Source organism: Drosophila elegans, unplaced genomic scaffold, assembly GCF_018152505.1.
Source record: "Drosophila elegans isolate 14027-0461.03 unplaced genomic scaffold, ASM1815250v1 contig_520, whole genome shotgun sequence".
Classification (NCBI taxonomy): domain Eukaryota; kingdom Metazoa; phylum Arthropoda; class Insecta; order Diptera; family Drosophilidae; genus Drosophila; species Drosophila elegans.
The window spans coordinates 4,638,458-4,654,800 of NW_024545903.1; the positions used below are offsets into that span (position 1 = coordinate 4,638,458).

Here is a 16,343-nt window from a genome sequence, read left to right on the forward strand (position 1 = left end):
ATCGCCGCGACTGTGTCATCAGAAAGCAATATAAAGAGCATGCCGCAGCAGTAAAGAAAATAATTTAACGACACCCAGCGAAATCGCGACAGCCAAAGAAAGATAGAAGATAGCAACAAGTCGCTGGGAGCCCGCTTGTTTACCTTGAGTTAGATGTTCGTGGCAGCGGAACCGCCAGCAGAAACCCTAAACTTTCAGCTGCACTTCTTATCACCAGCACAGTGCATTGACATTGTTGCACTTGCTGCTTTGCTGCTTTGCTGCTTTGCTGCTTTGCTGTGGTTGTTTTGGGAGCGTGTCCAAAAGCTTTTCAAAGTTTTCGCACAAGCAAACAAAAGTAAAAAGACTGCGCCAAGTCAACTCGACAGCTGCATTAGCTAATTGATCGCTTGGTCATTGAAAAGTGAGGCAAAAAGTAGTAGAAAATAATGTACAAATAAGAATTTTTGTATTTTCTCTTTGCAATCTTTTGATCAAAAATTCTATTTAATTTTAATTTTATTGAGAAATACTATTACTAAACAATTTAAGAGCCAATTTAAGTGTTTAAAAAGTAAGTTATTTAAAACCAACTTGACCCGCAGACCAATAAACGTGTGCAAGCATAAAAAAGGATTACAAATATTGATAAGTAATAAAGATATATGTATAAGTGTATTAGAATAGAAATAAATGTAAGAAAAATTAAAATTTTTTTAAAAATCGAAACAAAAAATATTGAACACTTTTGTAAACATCATGTTGTTAATCTTTTAGGATATGAAAGTATATTAACCAGATTTATAAAAATATACCGAATTATTGATTGCAAAGAAAATTTTGAATTAATATTATACGTTGTGAGAGACTATTTAACCTTAAAAATATGTGAAAACAATTTTACAATAAGTTTTCCATCGTATTGTTTGAAGGCATTATATTTTTTGTAATTTGATTTATATTATAGACCTGTGCTGCAAGTATTAACTATTATAATCGAATTCTTTACAATGGTATAATAATTATGAACAGTTTAACTTAGTTCTTAAGTCCTATAAATTTAAAGTTGATTTCTTGCGTTTCTATAGTAACTTTATTTATTTAACATTATATGTTTAGCTAACTGAGTTAATTGATCTGTTTGCCCCACATGCCACCTTTCTCGGGCGTGACCGTACTTTGTGTATGTGCTTTATCCCGATCCCCTTGCATACTCTTGGATTACCATGGACGTCCTTGCTCTCGAGTGGGCTGCTTATTAAGTCATAGCCAATGCTGAGGGCAAAGTTCAAAGGCACTCGGCGCCCACATAAGTATGCAACGCGTTTATGTTGGTCTTAAGCGGTGGATGCAGCCCGCTTGTTGTAGTTGGTGTTGCTGTTGCTGCTGCTGCGGCTGTCTTTGTGTGTGCATTGTCATAATTTACTATTTAAGTAGCTTACACGCACACAGAGACACTGGCGGAGCGGCTTTGTTGACTTTTGTTTTAACGCCTCGCACAAACACACGCTCACACTTGCAGGACGAGGCACTCATGTACATTGTACATGCTTCACTTGACGCACATTGTTGTTTAAACTGGCGCTGGGGGGAAATCACACAATTTATAAGTGTGGACGAACAGAGCGGAGCTGGCCTATCTGGAAGAACAACAATGCGGCGATGGCGTCTGCCTTATATTAACAAGCCGAAAGAAAGAGCGCGAAAAGTGGAAGGATATAGTCGAAAACGGTGGCGGGGCGGGGGCGTGGTCGGTTAAGAATAAAACTGTTGACAATGCCGCAAAACAAGCGAAAAAACATTGCATAAACTTGGGTGCACGCATCCCGAATGTGTAAGTGAGATGGCTATATGGTGACAGAGATGTTGTGGGCGCGAAGGTGGAAGGATAAGGGGGTGGGGATGGAGGAACGGCGGTGAACACTCAGCAAATTCTTTGTACTTCCTTGTAATGCAATATGTGACTAACAATTTTCGGTTAGCAACAATTTTTAAAATTAAAGAAAGTTTCAATGCTTGTAATTTCCAAGTTGGTAAAGGCAGGACACAACTTACTATTAGAATAAGCACAAAGAACGGAATGTCAAGGGAAGACCTTTATTAAAAATTGTATTCCTATCTTAAAACCAAACCCAAATGTTTGCCTTTTACATTTTTGAATGAAAACAATTTATTAGCAAATACACAAATTTTCCTAACTTTATTTTGAATGTTAAATTCCTTCTTTTTTTCTTTTATCGATTTGATTTAAAAATAAGTGTAAGCCGTCGTTTTTTAATGGCTTTTAAAACTCCTTTTTTGTTTAACATAAACTTATATCTTTGCCAATTTCTTAACATATTAGTTGGTTTTTTATTAAATCACACAACTAACCGTTATGGTTTTTGAGTGTACAAAATGGATTTATGCTGTGCCATATAATACGATGGCAGCTCGCGAGTTGGCGCTTTAAGAAGGCCGCCGAAAGCAAAACTCTTTTCACTTTGCCATTATGCGGCTGCTCACTGGGGAAGGGGGGGATTTCAGAGGAGGTGGGTGGTGGTTGGTGGTTGGTGTTGGGTGGGTCAAAAAGGGGGGCCCCTGCAATAACATATGTTTTCGGAGGCAGCGAGGATTATGTAACAACTCGTTGCATTTGAACAATGCCCACCCCTACGCCGCCCAACTCCACTTTAACCCATTGTTGTTTGGACCAACAGCGAAAAGAAAACAGACACCAAGGGGGTTGAGGGGGTGGGTCTGCATGTGATTGTGTGCGTGGCAAAGCCAAAATATTTGAACAATTTGCGCTGCAGATTTCTTTGGCAGCCGCAAAAGCGAAGCTAACAGCCTTCGCTTTACACGTGTGTGTGTGTGTGTGTGTGTGTGTGTGTGTGTGTGTGTGAGTGTCGCATCCTTTGGCCTCTCTTTCACTCCATCTGGCCCTCTCTGTCGCACACAAACACGCACAGACTGCACTCGTTTAGCATCGTTAAGCTTTCCACTTTCCGCTTTTGTATGCCGGGCCACATTTTTCGTGCTAATATCGTTAAAATGTTATTACAACGTAGTTTTTGCTTTAAACTTCCCCCTGCACTCTGCTGCTCCCATCCTCTTGCTGTTGGAAAATTATCGTTAGTTTGGCTGCACCTCCCACCGCCCACCAGGATATTCTTTCATGTTTCTGGGCTGGATTTTCGCTACATCGTGTAAAATTAATTGAATGTAGTTGCAGCAGCACTGAACAAGTTCAGCTAGACCAGACCCAGATGGCCAGAAACGGATGTAAGCCAGGATCTGGCCAGCCAGCCAGTGGGCCATGTAATTTAGATGCTGCCAAACCTACTTAAGTGCTGCAGGACCCGACCGTTCCGAACTGCCTTACAGGAAGAGTTAGCACAAAGAGTCGTTTGGATAACAATAGTAATCTCTATGATATTTACAAATACCTAGTTCCAATTTTAACGAGAAAAAGTTGACCTAATAATGTTTGCGACACGTTTAAAAGTTCTGCGATGCTAGTTAAATCTTTGAATTTATAGCTGAATATTTTGTTACTCTACATTTAGTTTTAAGCCACTTTACTCGAATACCAATTAAAATTAAATTTCACCGATGAATGTTAGTTAAATCTTTCAATTTATTCATAATTATATTTTTTCTCTTAAAAAAAAAAAACAATAACAAAAAGCCCGAATATTAGTAAATATAAATATAAACATTAATATAAATATAAATATATACATATCTCAATTCTTAGTTTCCCGCTTAGCTCAGAAATATTAGTATTTTTTCTATAAATGCGTGAAAGTTTGACAGCACTTGCATAAAAAACCAAAGATTCAATTTGAATATATATTTTTTTGGGTAACTGGCTTGAGATTTCGTTGAATTCAAGCATTTAATTTGCTGGTCAACGGGTATTCTTTTCCACAAATACAATAAAAGCAAATCTATTATGTATATATTCAATGAATTTTCAAAGAGTTAACACTGAAACTATTAAAAAGACAATGCACATTTTTTCAGTAAATTGAGAAAGACAGATGGACAGCAAAGACAAAATCAACTCTGCTACTGATGCTGTTACTAGTAATAAAAATGTAATTTTTATTGGGTGAAAAACGCATAAATGTTGTACATTTTTTATGTCTTTTTTATTCTACGTTCCACCGCGAATCATCGCAATCAGAAAGTTATTATAGATTAAATAAGGAAAAAATGGTTTCCCATGTTCTCTTTTATGCGGTCTGCAATAAAAATGCAATTTCTTTTCGCTGTGTTGCCTCTCCCGATGAAAAAATATGTTTGGTTTATTCGTGTCTGCAAACAAATAAATACAAACGGAAAATGGAGTTTAATTTGAATACAAGTTCGTATCCCTTTTTCAAACCTTAAATCTTTGCTTGAGCAGTTCGTAATCATTTCTACTTCGAGAGCTAAGATATCTTATCAGACTGCACCGATTGTTTGCCCAACTCCAACTTCACCTGGCCTATCTTATCAGGCAGCTCTAAGTCCCTGCTTTTATTTTCCCAACCCCCCACCCCCGACATTCCTGTATGCGATTAAAAACCCCGCTGAATGTGATGAGTTCCCCATTCGCTGTGACAAATATTGATTTATGCTTTAAGCTTTCAACGTTTGCTGTGCTGCATCGCCGGGTTGGGCAGGGCAGGGCTTTGGAGCATATCAAATATTTGCTTAAATAAAGCAAAGGCAAGCTTATTTTTCTGCCAGCAAATGAACTAAGCTTCGTTCGGAATTGGCAGGCGGGGCGTTTGTTTTTCCCTCGCATTGCATGACAAACATGGCGGGAATATTCTATGAAAATTTCGCTCCTTTCAACAGCCTTGGTCCAAGGCAGGATAAATGATTTTTCCATCTTCCACTCTACTCTGTGGCTCCTTCCTCATCTTTTTCTTAACAGAAGTAATTTAATGATGAATTCCTCGTATTACACGGCGAGTAGAATTTTAGGTTCTTGAGGGGCTCACTCTAATAAATAGACTCAAAATTAAGTTTCTGAGAAGTTACATCTAGGTAATTATCTGAAGAACCTTTTAACTTTATGTACAAATATAAAAAAAAATTTTTTTGGCACTTTTCAATAAAAATATATTTATTTGATTAAACATTTTTAGGAACACATTTTTTAATCATTTACTGGACTTTCTTCATTTTTAAGCAATGAAGAATTTACGGAACTAATAATTTTTTTCCAAGTAGACCTTTGCCTAAACGTGGGCGTTTGTGGGCGTTCGGTTGCGTGTCTGCAGAAATTATAATCCATACAGAGAGAGGGGGGGTTAAAGTGGAAGCAGAGAGGCAAATGAGAAAGGGGCTTCTGGGGGCAGGGGTGGATCTGCCACTCGTGAATGCTTATTTATATATTTCCTTATCTGCGATGAAAAGTGAACTATTATTCAGTGGGCCCTGACCAAGAGGCGCTCAACTGCGACGCCAGCGGCGTGTGCCAAGAACTCCCTCCCTACCCCACTCCCGAAGACATACCCCGCCCAACCCCTATGCCAGCACCTATTCCCGAGGACCTTCGCTGTTATCCTGCGTAGGCGCTGCGAAGCGTGTCCAGACAGACGGCTGGCTGGCGTTAGGACACGCGTCCTTTTTTCCCAACTACAGCTTCTGTTGTTGCTTGCGTTGTGCTCCCATTCAGGCCAAGAAAGTTTTCCGGTGGTGGGCTTCCTGTCCCAAGGAAATTAAAGCCAGCACAACAGCTGCAGATCCTCACGTAGTCGGCCAAAGAAATCATTAGCATGGGAATTCGGGACTCTGCCTTTATTGGTCACATTTCTTTATGGAAAACATTTAATCTGTGGTTCTTTCTCCTTAATGAGAAATGTTAATAATAAATATTGCAGATTATTATTTTTGAACTATTATATATATTATTATTTATATTTATATTATATTTATTATATATTATTTTAGTCCATCCAATTTGTTTTTAAAAAAAGTAAAGCTTAAAAAAGCTTTAACTATTTAGTTAAATTTAAATTTAAAATTAGGGCAATGGTAATTCGGTTATAGTTTACTTATGTTTTTGCAAATGTTTTTCTTTGGCTTATCTAATCCCGGATGGGTACACGCTTTAAATACTTTGTGGCTCTTGCTGAGTTTAAGACACCTTTTTCTTTCAAAATCTTATCATGCCTACTTTTGTCACACCAACACACAAAATATTCACGAATTTTGATTCTATTGTGTGAGGATGTATTTTCTGTTTATCTTTTGGGGCCCGCAGCTTTTACATAGAATCCGATTGTAATATTGTGTGTTCCGTTCCGTTTTTGGGGATTTTAAGGAGCCTTACGAAAGCCCCTAACTTTTCAACCAGCATCTTTTTCTAGCTCCCTTTGTGCACACAGAAAATTCTTTACCAAACGTTGTAATTTATATCCGAACTAAAATAATTATTTTTTAATTATGACCACATTAATATAATATAATAATATTATATTCTTGTCTTGTTTTCGTTTTAAATAGGCAATTTTTGTAATAATACAACATGCTCAAATGTTAAGAATTTCAATAAACATTTCAAGTGTGGAATAACACCTTTTATAAGCCTTTTTTATATAAAGTGTTTAAATTAATGACCGATTTCGGTGCTCTTTTTTCTCTGTGTTTGGGGGGTCTTTTCGCACATCCTTTGCCATCAATCAAAAGTGCGTGAAATCAAGAATTTATGCCTCATTGGCAGCCAGGGCACGCTCGAGCACATTGAGCAGATAAAAGCATCAACCGCAGCAGGTCGACACCGGGAAATCGCATAAAAAGCTCAATAAAGGGCGAGAAATGTATGCACAGTCGTCCTGGGGGCGGCGGCAAGAACTTGGGCAACCGCAGGCCAACAAAAACACACATTTTATTAACCGACAAACACGGACGGGATGTCCCTGACCATTGCCAGGACCACGCACCGCACACTTGAGCCGTTCTTCGGGGAATCCTGCAGGAAGACCACAAGTCAGATGCACGTGTAGGCCCACCGATGGGCGGTGAGTGGTCGAGTGGCTCAGGGGCGGGGGCATAAAAATTGCATGGACTTGAAGTTGATTTGAATGTGGCCCCTGAGCAGATAAATATTACCTCACCACAGCCTATTTGCAATGCATCCAGCCACGTCCCAAACATACCTATTGTGGTTTCTGTAGTTGCTATTACACGTATCTCACGCTGCGCAATTTCTGCGGCTCTTAAGGGAATCTCAAACTAGAACCTGAGAAAACCTCATTTAACATTTTTATACCCTTGCAGAGGGTATTATAATTTCAGTCAGAAGTTTGCAACGCAGTGAAGGAGACGTTTCCGACCCTATAAAGTATATATATTCTTGATCAGCATCACTAGTAGAGTCGATCTAGCCATGTCCGTCTGTCCGTCCGTCTGTCCGTCCGTTTATATGCAAACTAGTCTCTCAGTTTTAAAGCTATCTGCATGAAACTTTCCCAAAAGCTGTCTTTCTATTGCAGGTAGTATATAAGTCGGAACGAGCCGGATCGGACGACTATAGCATATAGCTCCCATAGGAACAATCGGAAAAATAATTGAAAAAAATTATAACTTTGCTGTTTTTTAATTTTTTGTTTAGTTCTTCGACATATAGCAATGGTTAAATATTTCAGAATTATGGTTTAAATTTCATCAAAATCGGACGACTATAGCATATAGCTCCCATAGGAACAATCGGAAAAATAATTGAAAAAAATTATAACTTTGCTGTTTTTTAATTTTTTTGTTTTGTTCTTCGACATAAAGCAATGGTTAAATATTTCAGAATTATGGTTAAAATTTCATCAAAATCGGACGACTATAGCATATAGCTCCCATAGGAACAATCGGAAAAATAATTGAAAAAATTATAACTTTGCTGTTTTTTAATTTTTTGTTTAGTTCTTCGACATATAGCAATGGTTAAATATTTCAGAATTATGGTTAAAATTTCATCAAAATCGGACGACTATAGCATATAGCTCCCATAGGAACAATCGGAAAAATACTTGAAAAAAAATTATAACTTTGCTGTTTTTTAATTTTTTTTTTAGTTCTTCGACATATAGCAATGGTTAAATATTTCAAAATTATGTTTTAAATTTCATCAAAATCGGACGACTATATCATATAGCTCATATACAAATAATAAAAATATATAAAAGAACAATCAATTAATTAAGCTGCAAATCGTCATAGCTGCAATGTTTTTAAACATATACGCAAGTAAATCATAATTTTAATGTTTTCAAAAATATTTAATTCTTGCGATAGCTGCAAGGGTATATGAACTTCGGCTTGCCGAAGTTTGCTTTCTTTCTTGTTTTTGTATGTAAGAAAATGGGAGGTTTTTACATTAAAAAAGAATACCAACTAAATTAAGTTAAATTTATGTCTTTATTTTTGACCAATTTTTAACCATTCGTTTTTGCATATAAAACAATTTTTAAACCAACTAAGTTTTCGGAATTTCAAATTAATCTTGTAAATATTTATTTAGTTTACTAGGAACTTCTTCCCAGTGCCCTTTTATCCTTATTTATTAAGAATCCAAGGTAACTAGTTTTTAAAAGCTAAAAACTATTTGTTAAAGAACTAAAGTTAATTGTAAAGAAAACCTAGTACAGTTGTTTAAATTGGTCATGTATAGTGTTCTCTGGCCACTTAAATTATCTAATAAAAGATAAGTAAAAAATGTGTCTTTATAACATGAAAATAATAAACACAGTCACGTCAAAGTCAAACTAATATTTTCCAAATTACTTCCATACCCTTTCAGATATTTTTTGAGCAAGCACCAAACTGACAACATAAAACCCATGATAACAAACAAGTTCATAGTTTCGTTTGCAATGAATGGGCTTGTGCCAGTAGATTTTTCAACTCCCTTAGTCCAGGTGTGCCATGAGCACCATCGAAAGTAACGGCCCTTTGCCCAACTGCTGTGTGGCTTTAATTGTTGCCACCACTATGAGCTGGCCAAACATTTCAACCCTCCAAAGGGCGAAATCAACGCACGGCAGATGTGCGAGTTGAGTGATCGCGGCACAGGACATGTTTAGTGGCGCAGGACATATGCGGGGTATTCCGTGTTCTGGCTGTGCCCTCTGCAGATCCACCCTGGGTACAACCGAAAATGTTTGTTTGATTGCAAGAAAACTTCTATATGTCCCGAATTCAGATGGGTTGAGGTTGAGTGGGTTCGGAGCTGTTATTGTTGCACTTTCCGTACTTGTCGGTACAGTTATTGTTGGTTTTATGGCTGCTCTTGTTTACATGATTCCATATGCTGCGCATTTCCTTGATGAAAATTTAAAGTATACAATTTTACTATTCGCTTCCTGAAAATATTTGTCGAATGCAGAGCAAATAAAATGCAAACAATGCTACTTATATATTCATAATATTTACCTGCTGGCCAAATGCGACTGCATAGCCAAATAGTTTCAGCAGAGGCATTTAAAAGATACGGTTTAGTTGAAACAAGAATGCCTTTTTAGTTTTCGCACATTTTTGTCTTGGGACACTTGACCGCTCTTCTGTCGACTTGAAAATTTTAATTTTATAAAGTGAGCCACTGAAGGAAAGCAAATAAATTTAAAGTTGAATTTCTCAGTCAAACGTGTGGTCAGATTTGTTGAAAAATGTATTCTGAGATTAAGGTATGTCGTATGTAATAAAAACGAAAAAAAAGGAAAATATTTTTGCAATGATACACAAATTCTGAAAGCTTCAAGTTGAAATGAAGTTTGTTTTCCAACATTATTAATGAACTTAATAATCTAGCAAAATTCTTTTAGGAAAATATTTACATTAAAAGTTGTTATATTTTTTGTATAATATTTGAAAAGGTTTTGACTGAGACTTTTATTCAAACAAACTTTAAACAGTGGAGCTTTACAAATTATACTGGCTTACAAATTTAAATCGACAACATGCTCTAGAGACCAAACCTTGATTTTCCCTTATTATTATTACCCTTGAATGGTAACATTTTTTGTTTATGCTGATCAAGAATTTATATAATTTATTGGGTCGAAAACGCTTCCTTCTACCTATTACATACTTCTCAACGAATACACTATACCATTTTACTCTACGAGTAACGCGTATTATTAGTAAGCATTATGCTTCGCGTTCTTATTCATTTAACTTACTATAAATTTAGAAAACTCTCAAATAGGCTATACCAAAACAAAATAATAGTTTTTTGGTAACTTGTTATTAGGGGAAGGCCAAAAAAAAAAACTAAACCTTCGAATGCAGGAAGTAAAAGAGGCTTAGAAGACAGGGAGACAGGGATGTTGACCTCCTTTGGTTTATCCCCTAAGCGGAAATTGTTAAGCAACTCACTCGCCTTCAGCTCGTTCATTCACTTACCCATTCATTCATCCGCTCACCGACTTCCTCCTGCCTTGATTCATTCAGTTATTCGCTGGTCATGCAAATCCCTGGCACACAAATTTACACCTTGGGTGCAGTTTGCAAAGCCCCGGGATAATCCGCATTAGTTGCAGCATGCAGACGGCCACAGAAACCGAATGAGACCGAACCAGGAGGCCAAGTCCGCCCGATCCGAAAGGACCATATGGCCATTGGGCTTAGTCTCCTCCCTCCAGCTAACTGATGCCATTACGCTGTTTCTACGGCGACGGAAGGGAAAAAGGCAAATTGAATCATGTTTTGTCCAGCATTTCATTTCGGAATTTGTCAAATGTTGAATTTGTGCAGACTGGCTTCGATCCTAAAAGTCCTAAAAACCCCAAACAGAAACAGAAACCAATAAAATATGTATGTTTTGTCCATCTCCCATTGCCCATTGCCCGTTGCCCCATGCATATTGCAATTTTAATTTTTCAATTCATTTTATGTAGAATATCTGTCCGAGTCGATGTTTTTACGCCCCGGCCAACTGGAATTGGAGCCGCAGGGGTGCCACAAATAACAAATTGCTTGTCATTGGCAATGGCCAGGGTCCCAGGGCTCCCAGCTACGTAGAAGTCGACCCCCATCCTTGCAAGGCCTTAGAAAGGGCTTTTACAATTTGAATCTCGATTTGAATTCATTGAGTTCCCGGCATTAGTTAGCTATCAGCCTTTAAGCACGCACAGTGGAACAATGTTGTCGATTGTATGGTACTTCTTAAGTTGGAGAATGTTTAATCTAAAATTGTTATTATTGAAAAACTTTGTTTTAATCTGTACTAATTTAATTTTTATTGGGCTTCAATTTTCAGTTGTTGGACAAGGCCCAGGACCTTTCTGCGTTGCAGCTTGTCGTTGGGAGTTTTTGGCAAACTGTCGATAAAGTAGACTCCCCCTCGAATGTGGTAAGCTCCGCTTAAGTGGCGCTCTACTATGTTTCGGATGTGGTCTGCCGTAAGGCGCTCACCTTCCAGGCCCAGAGTCCGTACGACAGCGCAGGCAGTAAGATTGGTAGAGGTCTCGTCGGGGATTCCGAAGACGCAGGCCTCACTCACACCGGGCAGCCTAAGGATGAACTCCTCGATCTGCTCGGGGTAGATCTGGAAGTTGTTGAACTTAAAGACGTCCGTGTCCCGTGTCTGAATGTACAAGTAGCCTTCGCTGTCAAGGTATCCAATGTCCCCGGTACGGAACCACATGCCATCCGAGCTGAGGGCTCTCTTAGTGGCCTCCGGATTTCGGTAATAGCCCTCCCACTTGTACCGCAAACGGGCATAGACGATGCCCACCTCGTTGATGCCCAGAGGCATTTTCAGTTTGTCCAGCACGCGCAGCTGCACATTTCGCATGACCTTGCCCTCGCAGCCCACCGGCCCGCCCACGTTTTTGCTCAGTCCCCCCATCTCAGAGAGCCCGTAACCGACGATGAACCTCTGGTTTCCAATCAGCTCGTACATTCGTCGGGACACAGCCTTGCACACTTTGGATCCGGCTCCAATCAGAACCCTAATCGATTGAAGCTGAGCCCTAAGCTCCATCAGATCGCTGTCATGTTTGGAGAGCAGGGCAATCTGGTGGGAGGCCAGGAACAGGAAGGTCACCTTGTGATTAGCCACCAGTTGGAGGAGGTACTCCACACTGTAAGGCCTATTGGTGATGATGCGACGGCAGCCGTTGAGCAGGGAGGCCAGCAGAATTATGGTTCCCGATATCCAGTAGAGCGGACTGAACGAGAGCAGCACGCTGTCTCTGGTGTAGGTGTTTGGACTGCAATTAAATGATATTAAAACGAATTACGACATTCTTATAAACAAGGGATAAAATCTTTTGTTTTTAGCCAAAATTCCCGGAATTCTAGAACGGTCTTTGTTGTTCAGTTACTTTTGATAAGCTGTGCTACGAATGTTAAAAAAAAATAACTTGACAACCCTAGTTTTCAAATTTAGCTAACGCAACCCATCATTACTTACTTTTTGCAATTGCAGAGTAAACTGCGATGGGAGCGCGTTACACCCTTGGGCATTCCCGTAGTTCCCGAGGAGCATACAATAAATGCCGTATGATCACCATGCAGTTTTGGACAGGGCACGTAACTAAAATGAAGTTATGAAGTTATGTTTCTTTTCTTTATGAAGAACGAAGACACTTACGCGGCAGCTGTGATGCATTCGTCATCATTGAGCAGCACGCTGATATCAAGCACTCCCTCTAGTTGTCCATTGACCAGATAAATCTTAGCGGGATTGATCAATCTCTCATTGACCGATTTTATTATATGATAATTCTCCACATCGCAAAAGATAAGCTTCGGCTCGGTGATGTCGTACATATATTTGACGGTATCTGAAAAGGCACATTTAGGTACATTTTAGAGCGAATAATATAATTGAAATTTGTTACCAAAAGCATTAGCACACAAGTTTAATTTGTTTTAATTTATTATTTTTATATTTTGTAAGTCAGAAAGCTTTTTTGTTTGGTGTAGAACTCCTTAATACCATTCAAAATGTTTCCTTTTTGCTATTGTAGCAAGTAAATATCAAGTAGCAGAACGGTAGACATCATTAGATAAACACAGAAGCTTATGCTAATACCTACTTTCAACAAGACGAGAATATGAAAAAATTAAAAACGTTTAATTTGAACTTTTCAATCAATCGACATTTTTCACACCAGTTGGCTTACCCTCTGTAAACTCCGGATGCAGTGGGTTAATGGGGATGCCCCGGAGAAGAGCCGCGATGACCACGCTGGTCAAGTAGGTGGAGTTGTTCGCCGAGATACCGACGACATCGCCCCTCCGCAATCCCAACCGCTTGAAGGCTTGGGCGATGCGGGCGCTCTGCTGCGCCAACTGGCCGCCGGTGAGTTCCTGGCTCGTGGGATCGCAGTGCTGCATCACCTGGTCGGCGTTGATCTGCAGCACGCGCATGATGATCTCGCCCAGGGTCATCTCCGGACCGTAGAAGTCCTTGCCTCGCGGTCCAAACCAGGTCCGCGAAGCGGCATCGTAGTGCACCTCGCAGCTCATATTGCTTCCTAACGACTGACGATCGAATAAGTGCTTTATTGCGCCTCGTTTGAGTTTTATATGGCACTCGGAGCACGGGAAACAAAGCGGAGCTGTTAATTAGTCGGGCACGCCAAGTGTCAACCAAAATAGATGCTGATTTGCTCGTTGGCATGTCGGGCCCGCTTCTGGATCCCGCTAATCAAAACCAGCAATCCACCAGACAAGGCAGATATGGAAACTTTTCAATTTCTTGGACAACTCTTCGGATGAGTCACTGTGTTTACATTTATAAAGCACCAGATTTTGTTTTAACAGCTGACATTTATTTCAATAAGAAGATAACCTCACAGATGGGTGGTTGCCTCACTCAACTCCGGCCAGATTCTCCTGCGCTGCACCTTGTTGTTTTGCGTCTTCGGGAGATCGTCCACGAAGAACACTCCACCTCGGATGTGGAATGCTTCGCTAAGGTGTTGCTCCACAATGGCCTTGACAGCCGCATCGGTTACCTGCTCACCCAGCTCATTTTCATCCCGGACCACAGCACAGGCTGTGAGATTGGTGGAAACCTCGTCGGGAATCCCAAAGACAGCCGCCTCACGGACTCCTGGCAGGTGGAGAATTACGTCCTCGATTTGCTTGGGGTAAATGGGAAAGTGGTTATATTTGAAGACATCGGTGTCACGGGTCTGATAGTGGAGGCATCCGTCGTCGTCGAAGTATCCCTGATCCCCGGTGAGCAGCCACTTACCGTCGGGCGTAACCGTCACCTGGGTTTCCTGTGGGTTGTGATAGTAGCCGCCCCAGCGCAGCTTGAGTCTCACGAGGATCTGACCCGTCTGGTTGGGACCCAAGGACTGACCGTGTCCATCCACCAGTCGCACCTGGACGTTTCGCAGCAGTCTGCCCTCACTGCCCAACGGACCTCCCACATTCTTGGAGATACCTCCGAACTCGGTGAGACCGTAGAGCACGGCAAACCTGTCGGCACCCAGTAGCTCGTACAACTGCCGCCAGATGCCCAGAGGAACCTTCGAGCCACTGCACACGAGGGACTGCACGGATTGCATCTTGGCAGCCAGCTCCTGTCGCTCCGGACTTTTGGCCAGCAGAGCCATGTGGTGGGGCACTGTGAGTACGAAGCTCACCTGGTGTCGCTCCACCAGGTCCGCAAAGTATTCCACACTGAAGGGACGATTGGTAATGATCCGGCGACATCCATTGACCAGCGATGCAAGCAGGGTGAAGATGCAGCTAATCCAGTAGAGCGGACTGATGCAGAACAGCACTGTCTCCGAGGTGAAGAGCTGAGGGCTGATATACGATCCTTGGATAACTTGTTTCACCAACAAGAAACTAGGTACTACTCACATTTTGGCGCTGTTCAGGAGACTGCGATGCGAACGGGTTACGCCCTTGGGCAAACCGGTTACGCCCGAGGAGGTGATGATGAAGGCCGTATCATCGCCACTCAAGTGCGGGCAGGCAAAGCTGAAAGATTGGGACCAGCTTTAAGGGTTATTCCAAACGTCGTCTGGGACGAGATCTACCTACAGTGTTTTCTCGTCGTATCCAGTGCCACCATCTGCCAGTAGATCCTGAATGTTGCGCACTCCGGGCAGGGTTCCAGTGAGCAGGATGATCTCCGTTTTGAACTTGAGACTGCTTTTGACCGCGGTCAAGGTCTGGTAGTTGTCCAGATCACAGAATATCACCTTGGGTTTTGTGATTTCGTACATATAGGCTGTGGTTTCTGGGAGTGAAGTTATGTGAATGTTTATATACGTAAATCTTTTGTTCATGAAAAGCATGAAAATAGGGATTATGTCTGCATTTTAATTTGTCTAAATTAAAAGTATTCATGTTCACTAGATTTTACCAGGGTCAAAGTCAGGATGCAGTGGATTGATGGGTGTTCCATTGAGCAGCGCTGCGATGACCACTTCAGTGAGATAAGTGGTGTTCCTGGCCGAAATGCCGACCACATCGCCGCGTTGCAACTTCAGGCGCTGGAAGGCGTGGGCCAAACGGCGACTTTGCTCCAACAGCTGACCACCTGTGAGCTCCTCGCCCGTGGGATCGAACACCTGCATCACTTTGTCCGAGTAGAGACGCAAAATGATCAGGGCCACTTCGCCGAGTGTCATATCCGGACCATAGTACTCCTTGTCCTTCGGGCCCGACCATATCTTCTCGAAGCTGTCGTACTTGGTGGCCGCCATTGGGCTCTCCTGCTGGTTTTTCGATTCCTGTTAGCCGGTCGATTGGACCAAACAAAACTTCCACACACATCAACTGAGTTTTGGCGAGTGTGGCTTGGCCTATATATATGGGACATCGCAGTCGACTATTGGGAGGTGTCAGAACTTGATGTGCGACCTGCTAATTGCCCCAGCACGTTCTGTTTACCCACACCCGTCGCTTCGCTTCTAATAAACTTAGGCGGCAGTTGGCACTGCCAAATTGTCAGGTGTGCTTGGCTTGGCCTGAATGCTGACATTGGTCGAAACGATATTAAGTGTATTCCGCTCAAGAGCTAGTGGCTTCTTTAAATACAAGTTGTAAGTCAGTTGATTAGTGACTTAAGTTCCAGAAAAATATAAATTATTGATTTGTTAAAACATATGGGGGCCAAAAGTGGGTCATTGCTGGTTTTGAATATAGCTTTCTTTTATTTTATTATTTTACTCAAAACCAACATAAAAACTTTACCAGTCTTTAATTGGGATACCAAACACATAACCCTTTAAACTGGAAATTATGCTATAAAAAAAACATGTAATGGAATTCTATACAAATTTATTATTTCCGTTACTATGAAAGAGCTTTATTTATAACGAACATATGTGAAATCATAGGTTTAGTTTCTTTATTCTACACATGCCTATCTGCGAATCTGCAACCACTGTTCCAGTCGTTGCCCACTGTCTGGG

General features: G+C 40.8%; 2 protein-coding genes across 2 annotated transcripts; both read right to left on the reverse strand.

Moving 5' to 3' along the window:
* Window positions 1–11,166: 11,166 nt before the first annotated feature.
* LOC108145551 (luciferin 4-monooxygenase) lies at window positions 11,167–13,536 on the reverse strand. The gene is made up of 4 exons (XM_017271051.2): window positions 13,083–13,536; window positions 12,548–12,740; window positions 12,368–12,490; window positions 11,167–12,164 (listed from the first exon to the last, which is right to left on the reverse strand). The coding sequence occupies exons 1-4, from the start codon at window positions 13,426–13,428 to the stop codon at window positions 11,189–11,191; spliced, it is 1,638 nt and encodes a 545-aa protein (XP_017126540.1). The 5' UTR covers window positions 13,429–13,536; the 3' UTR covers window positions 11,167–11,188.
* A 175-nt stretch (window positions 13,537–13,711) lies between these two features.
* Window positions 13,712–15,720, reverse strand: LOC108145547 (4-coumarate--CoA ligase 3). Its single transcript, XM_017271047.2, has 4 exons — window positions 15,290–15,720; window positions 14,965–15,163; window positions 14,782–14,901; window positions 13,712–14,724 (listed from the first exon to the last, which is right to left on the reverse strand). Exons 1-4 carry the CDS (start codon window positions 15,630–15,632, stop codon window positions 13,755–13,757), a joined length of 1,632 nt encoding a protein of 543 aa, XP_017126536.1. The 5' UTR covers window positions 15,633–15,720; the 3' UTR covers window positions 13,712–13,754.
* Between the last annotated feature and the right edge of the window lie 623 nt (window positions 15,721–16,343).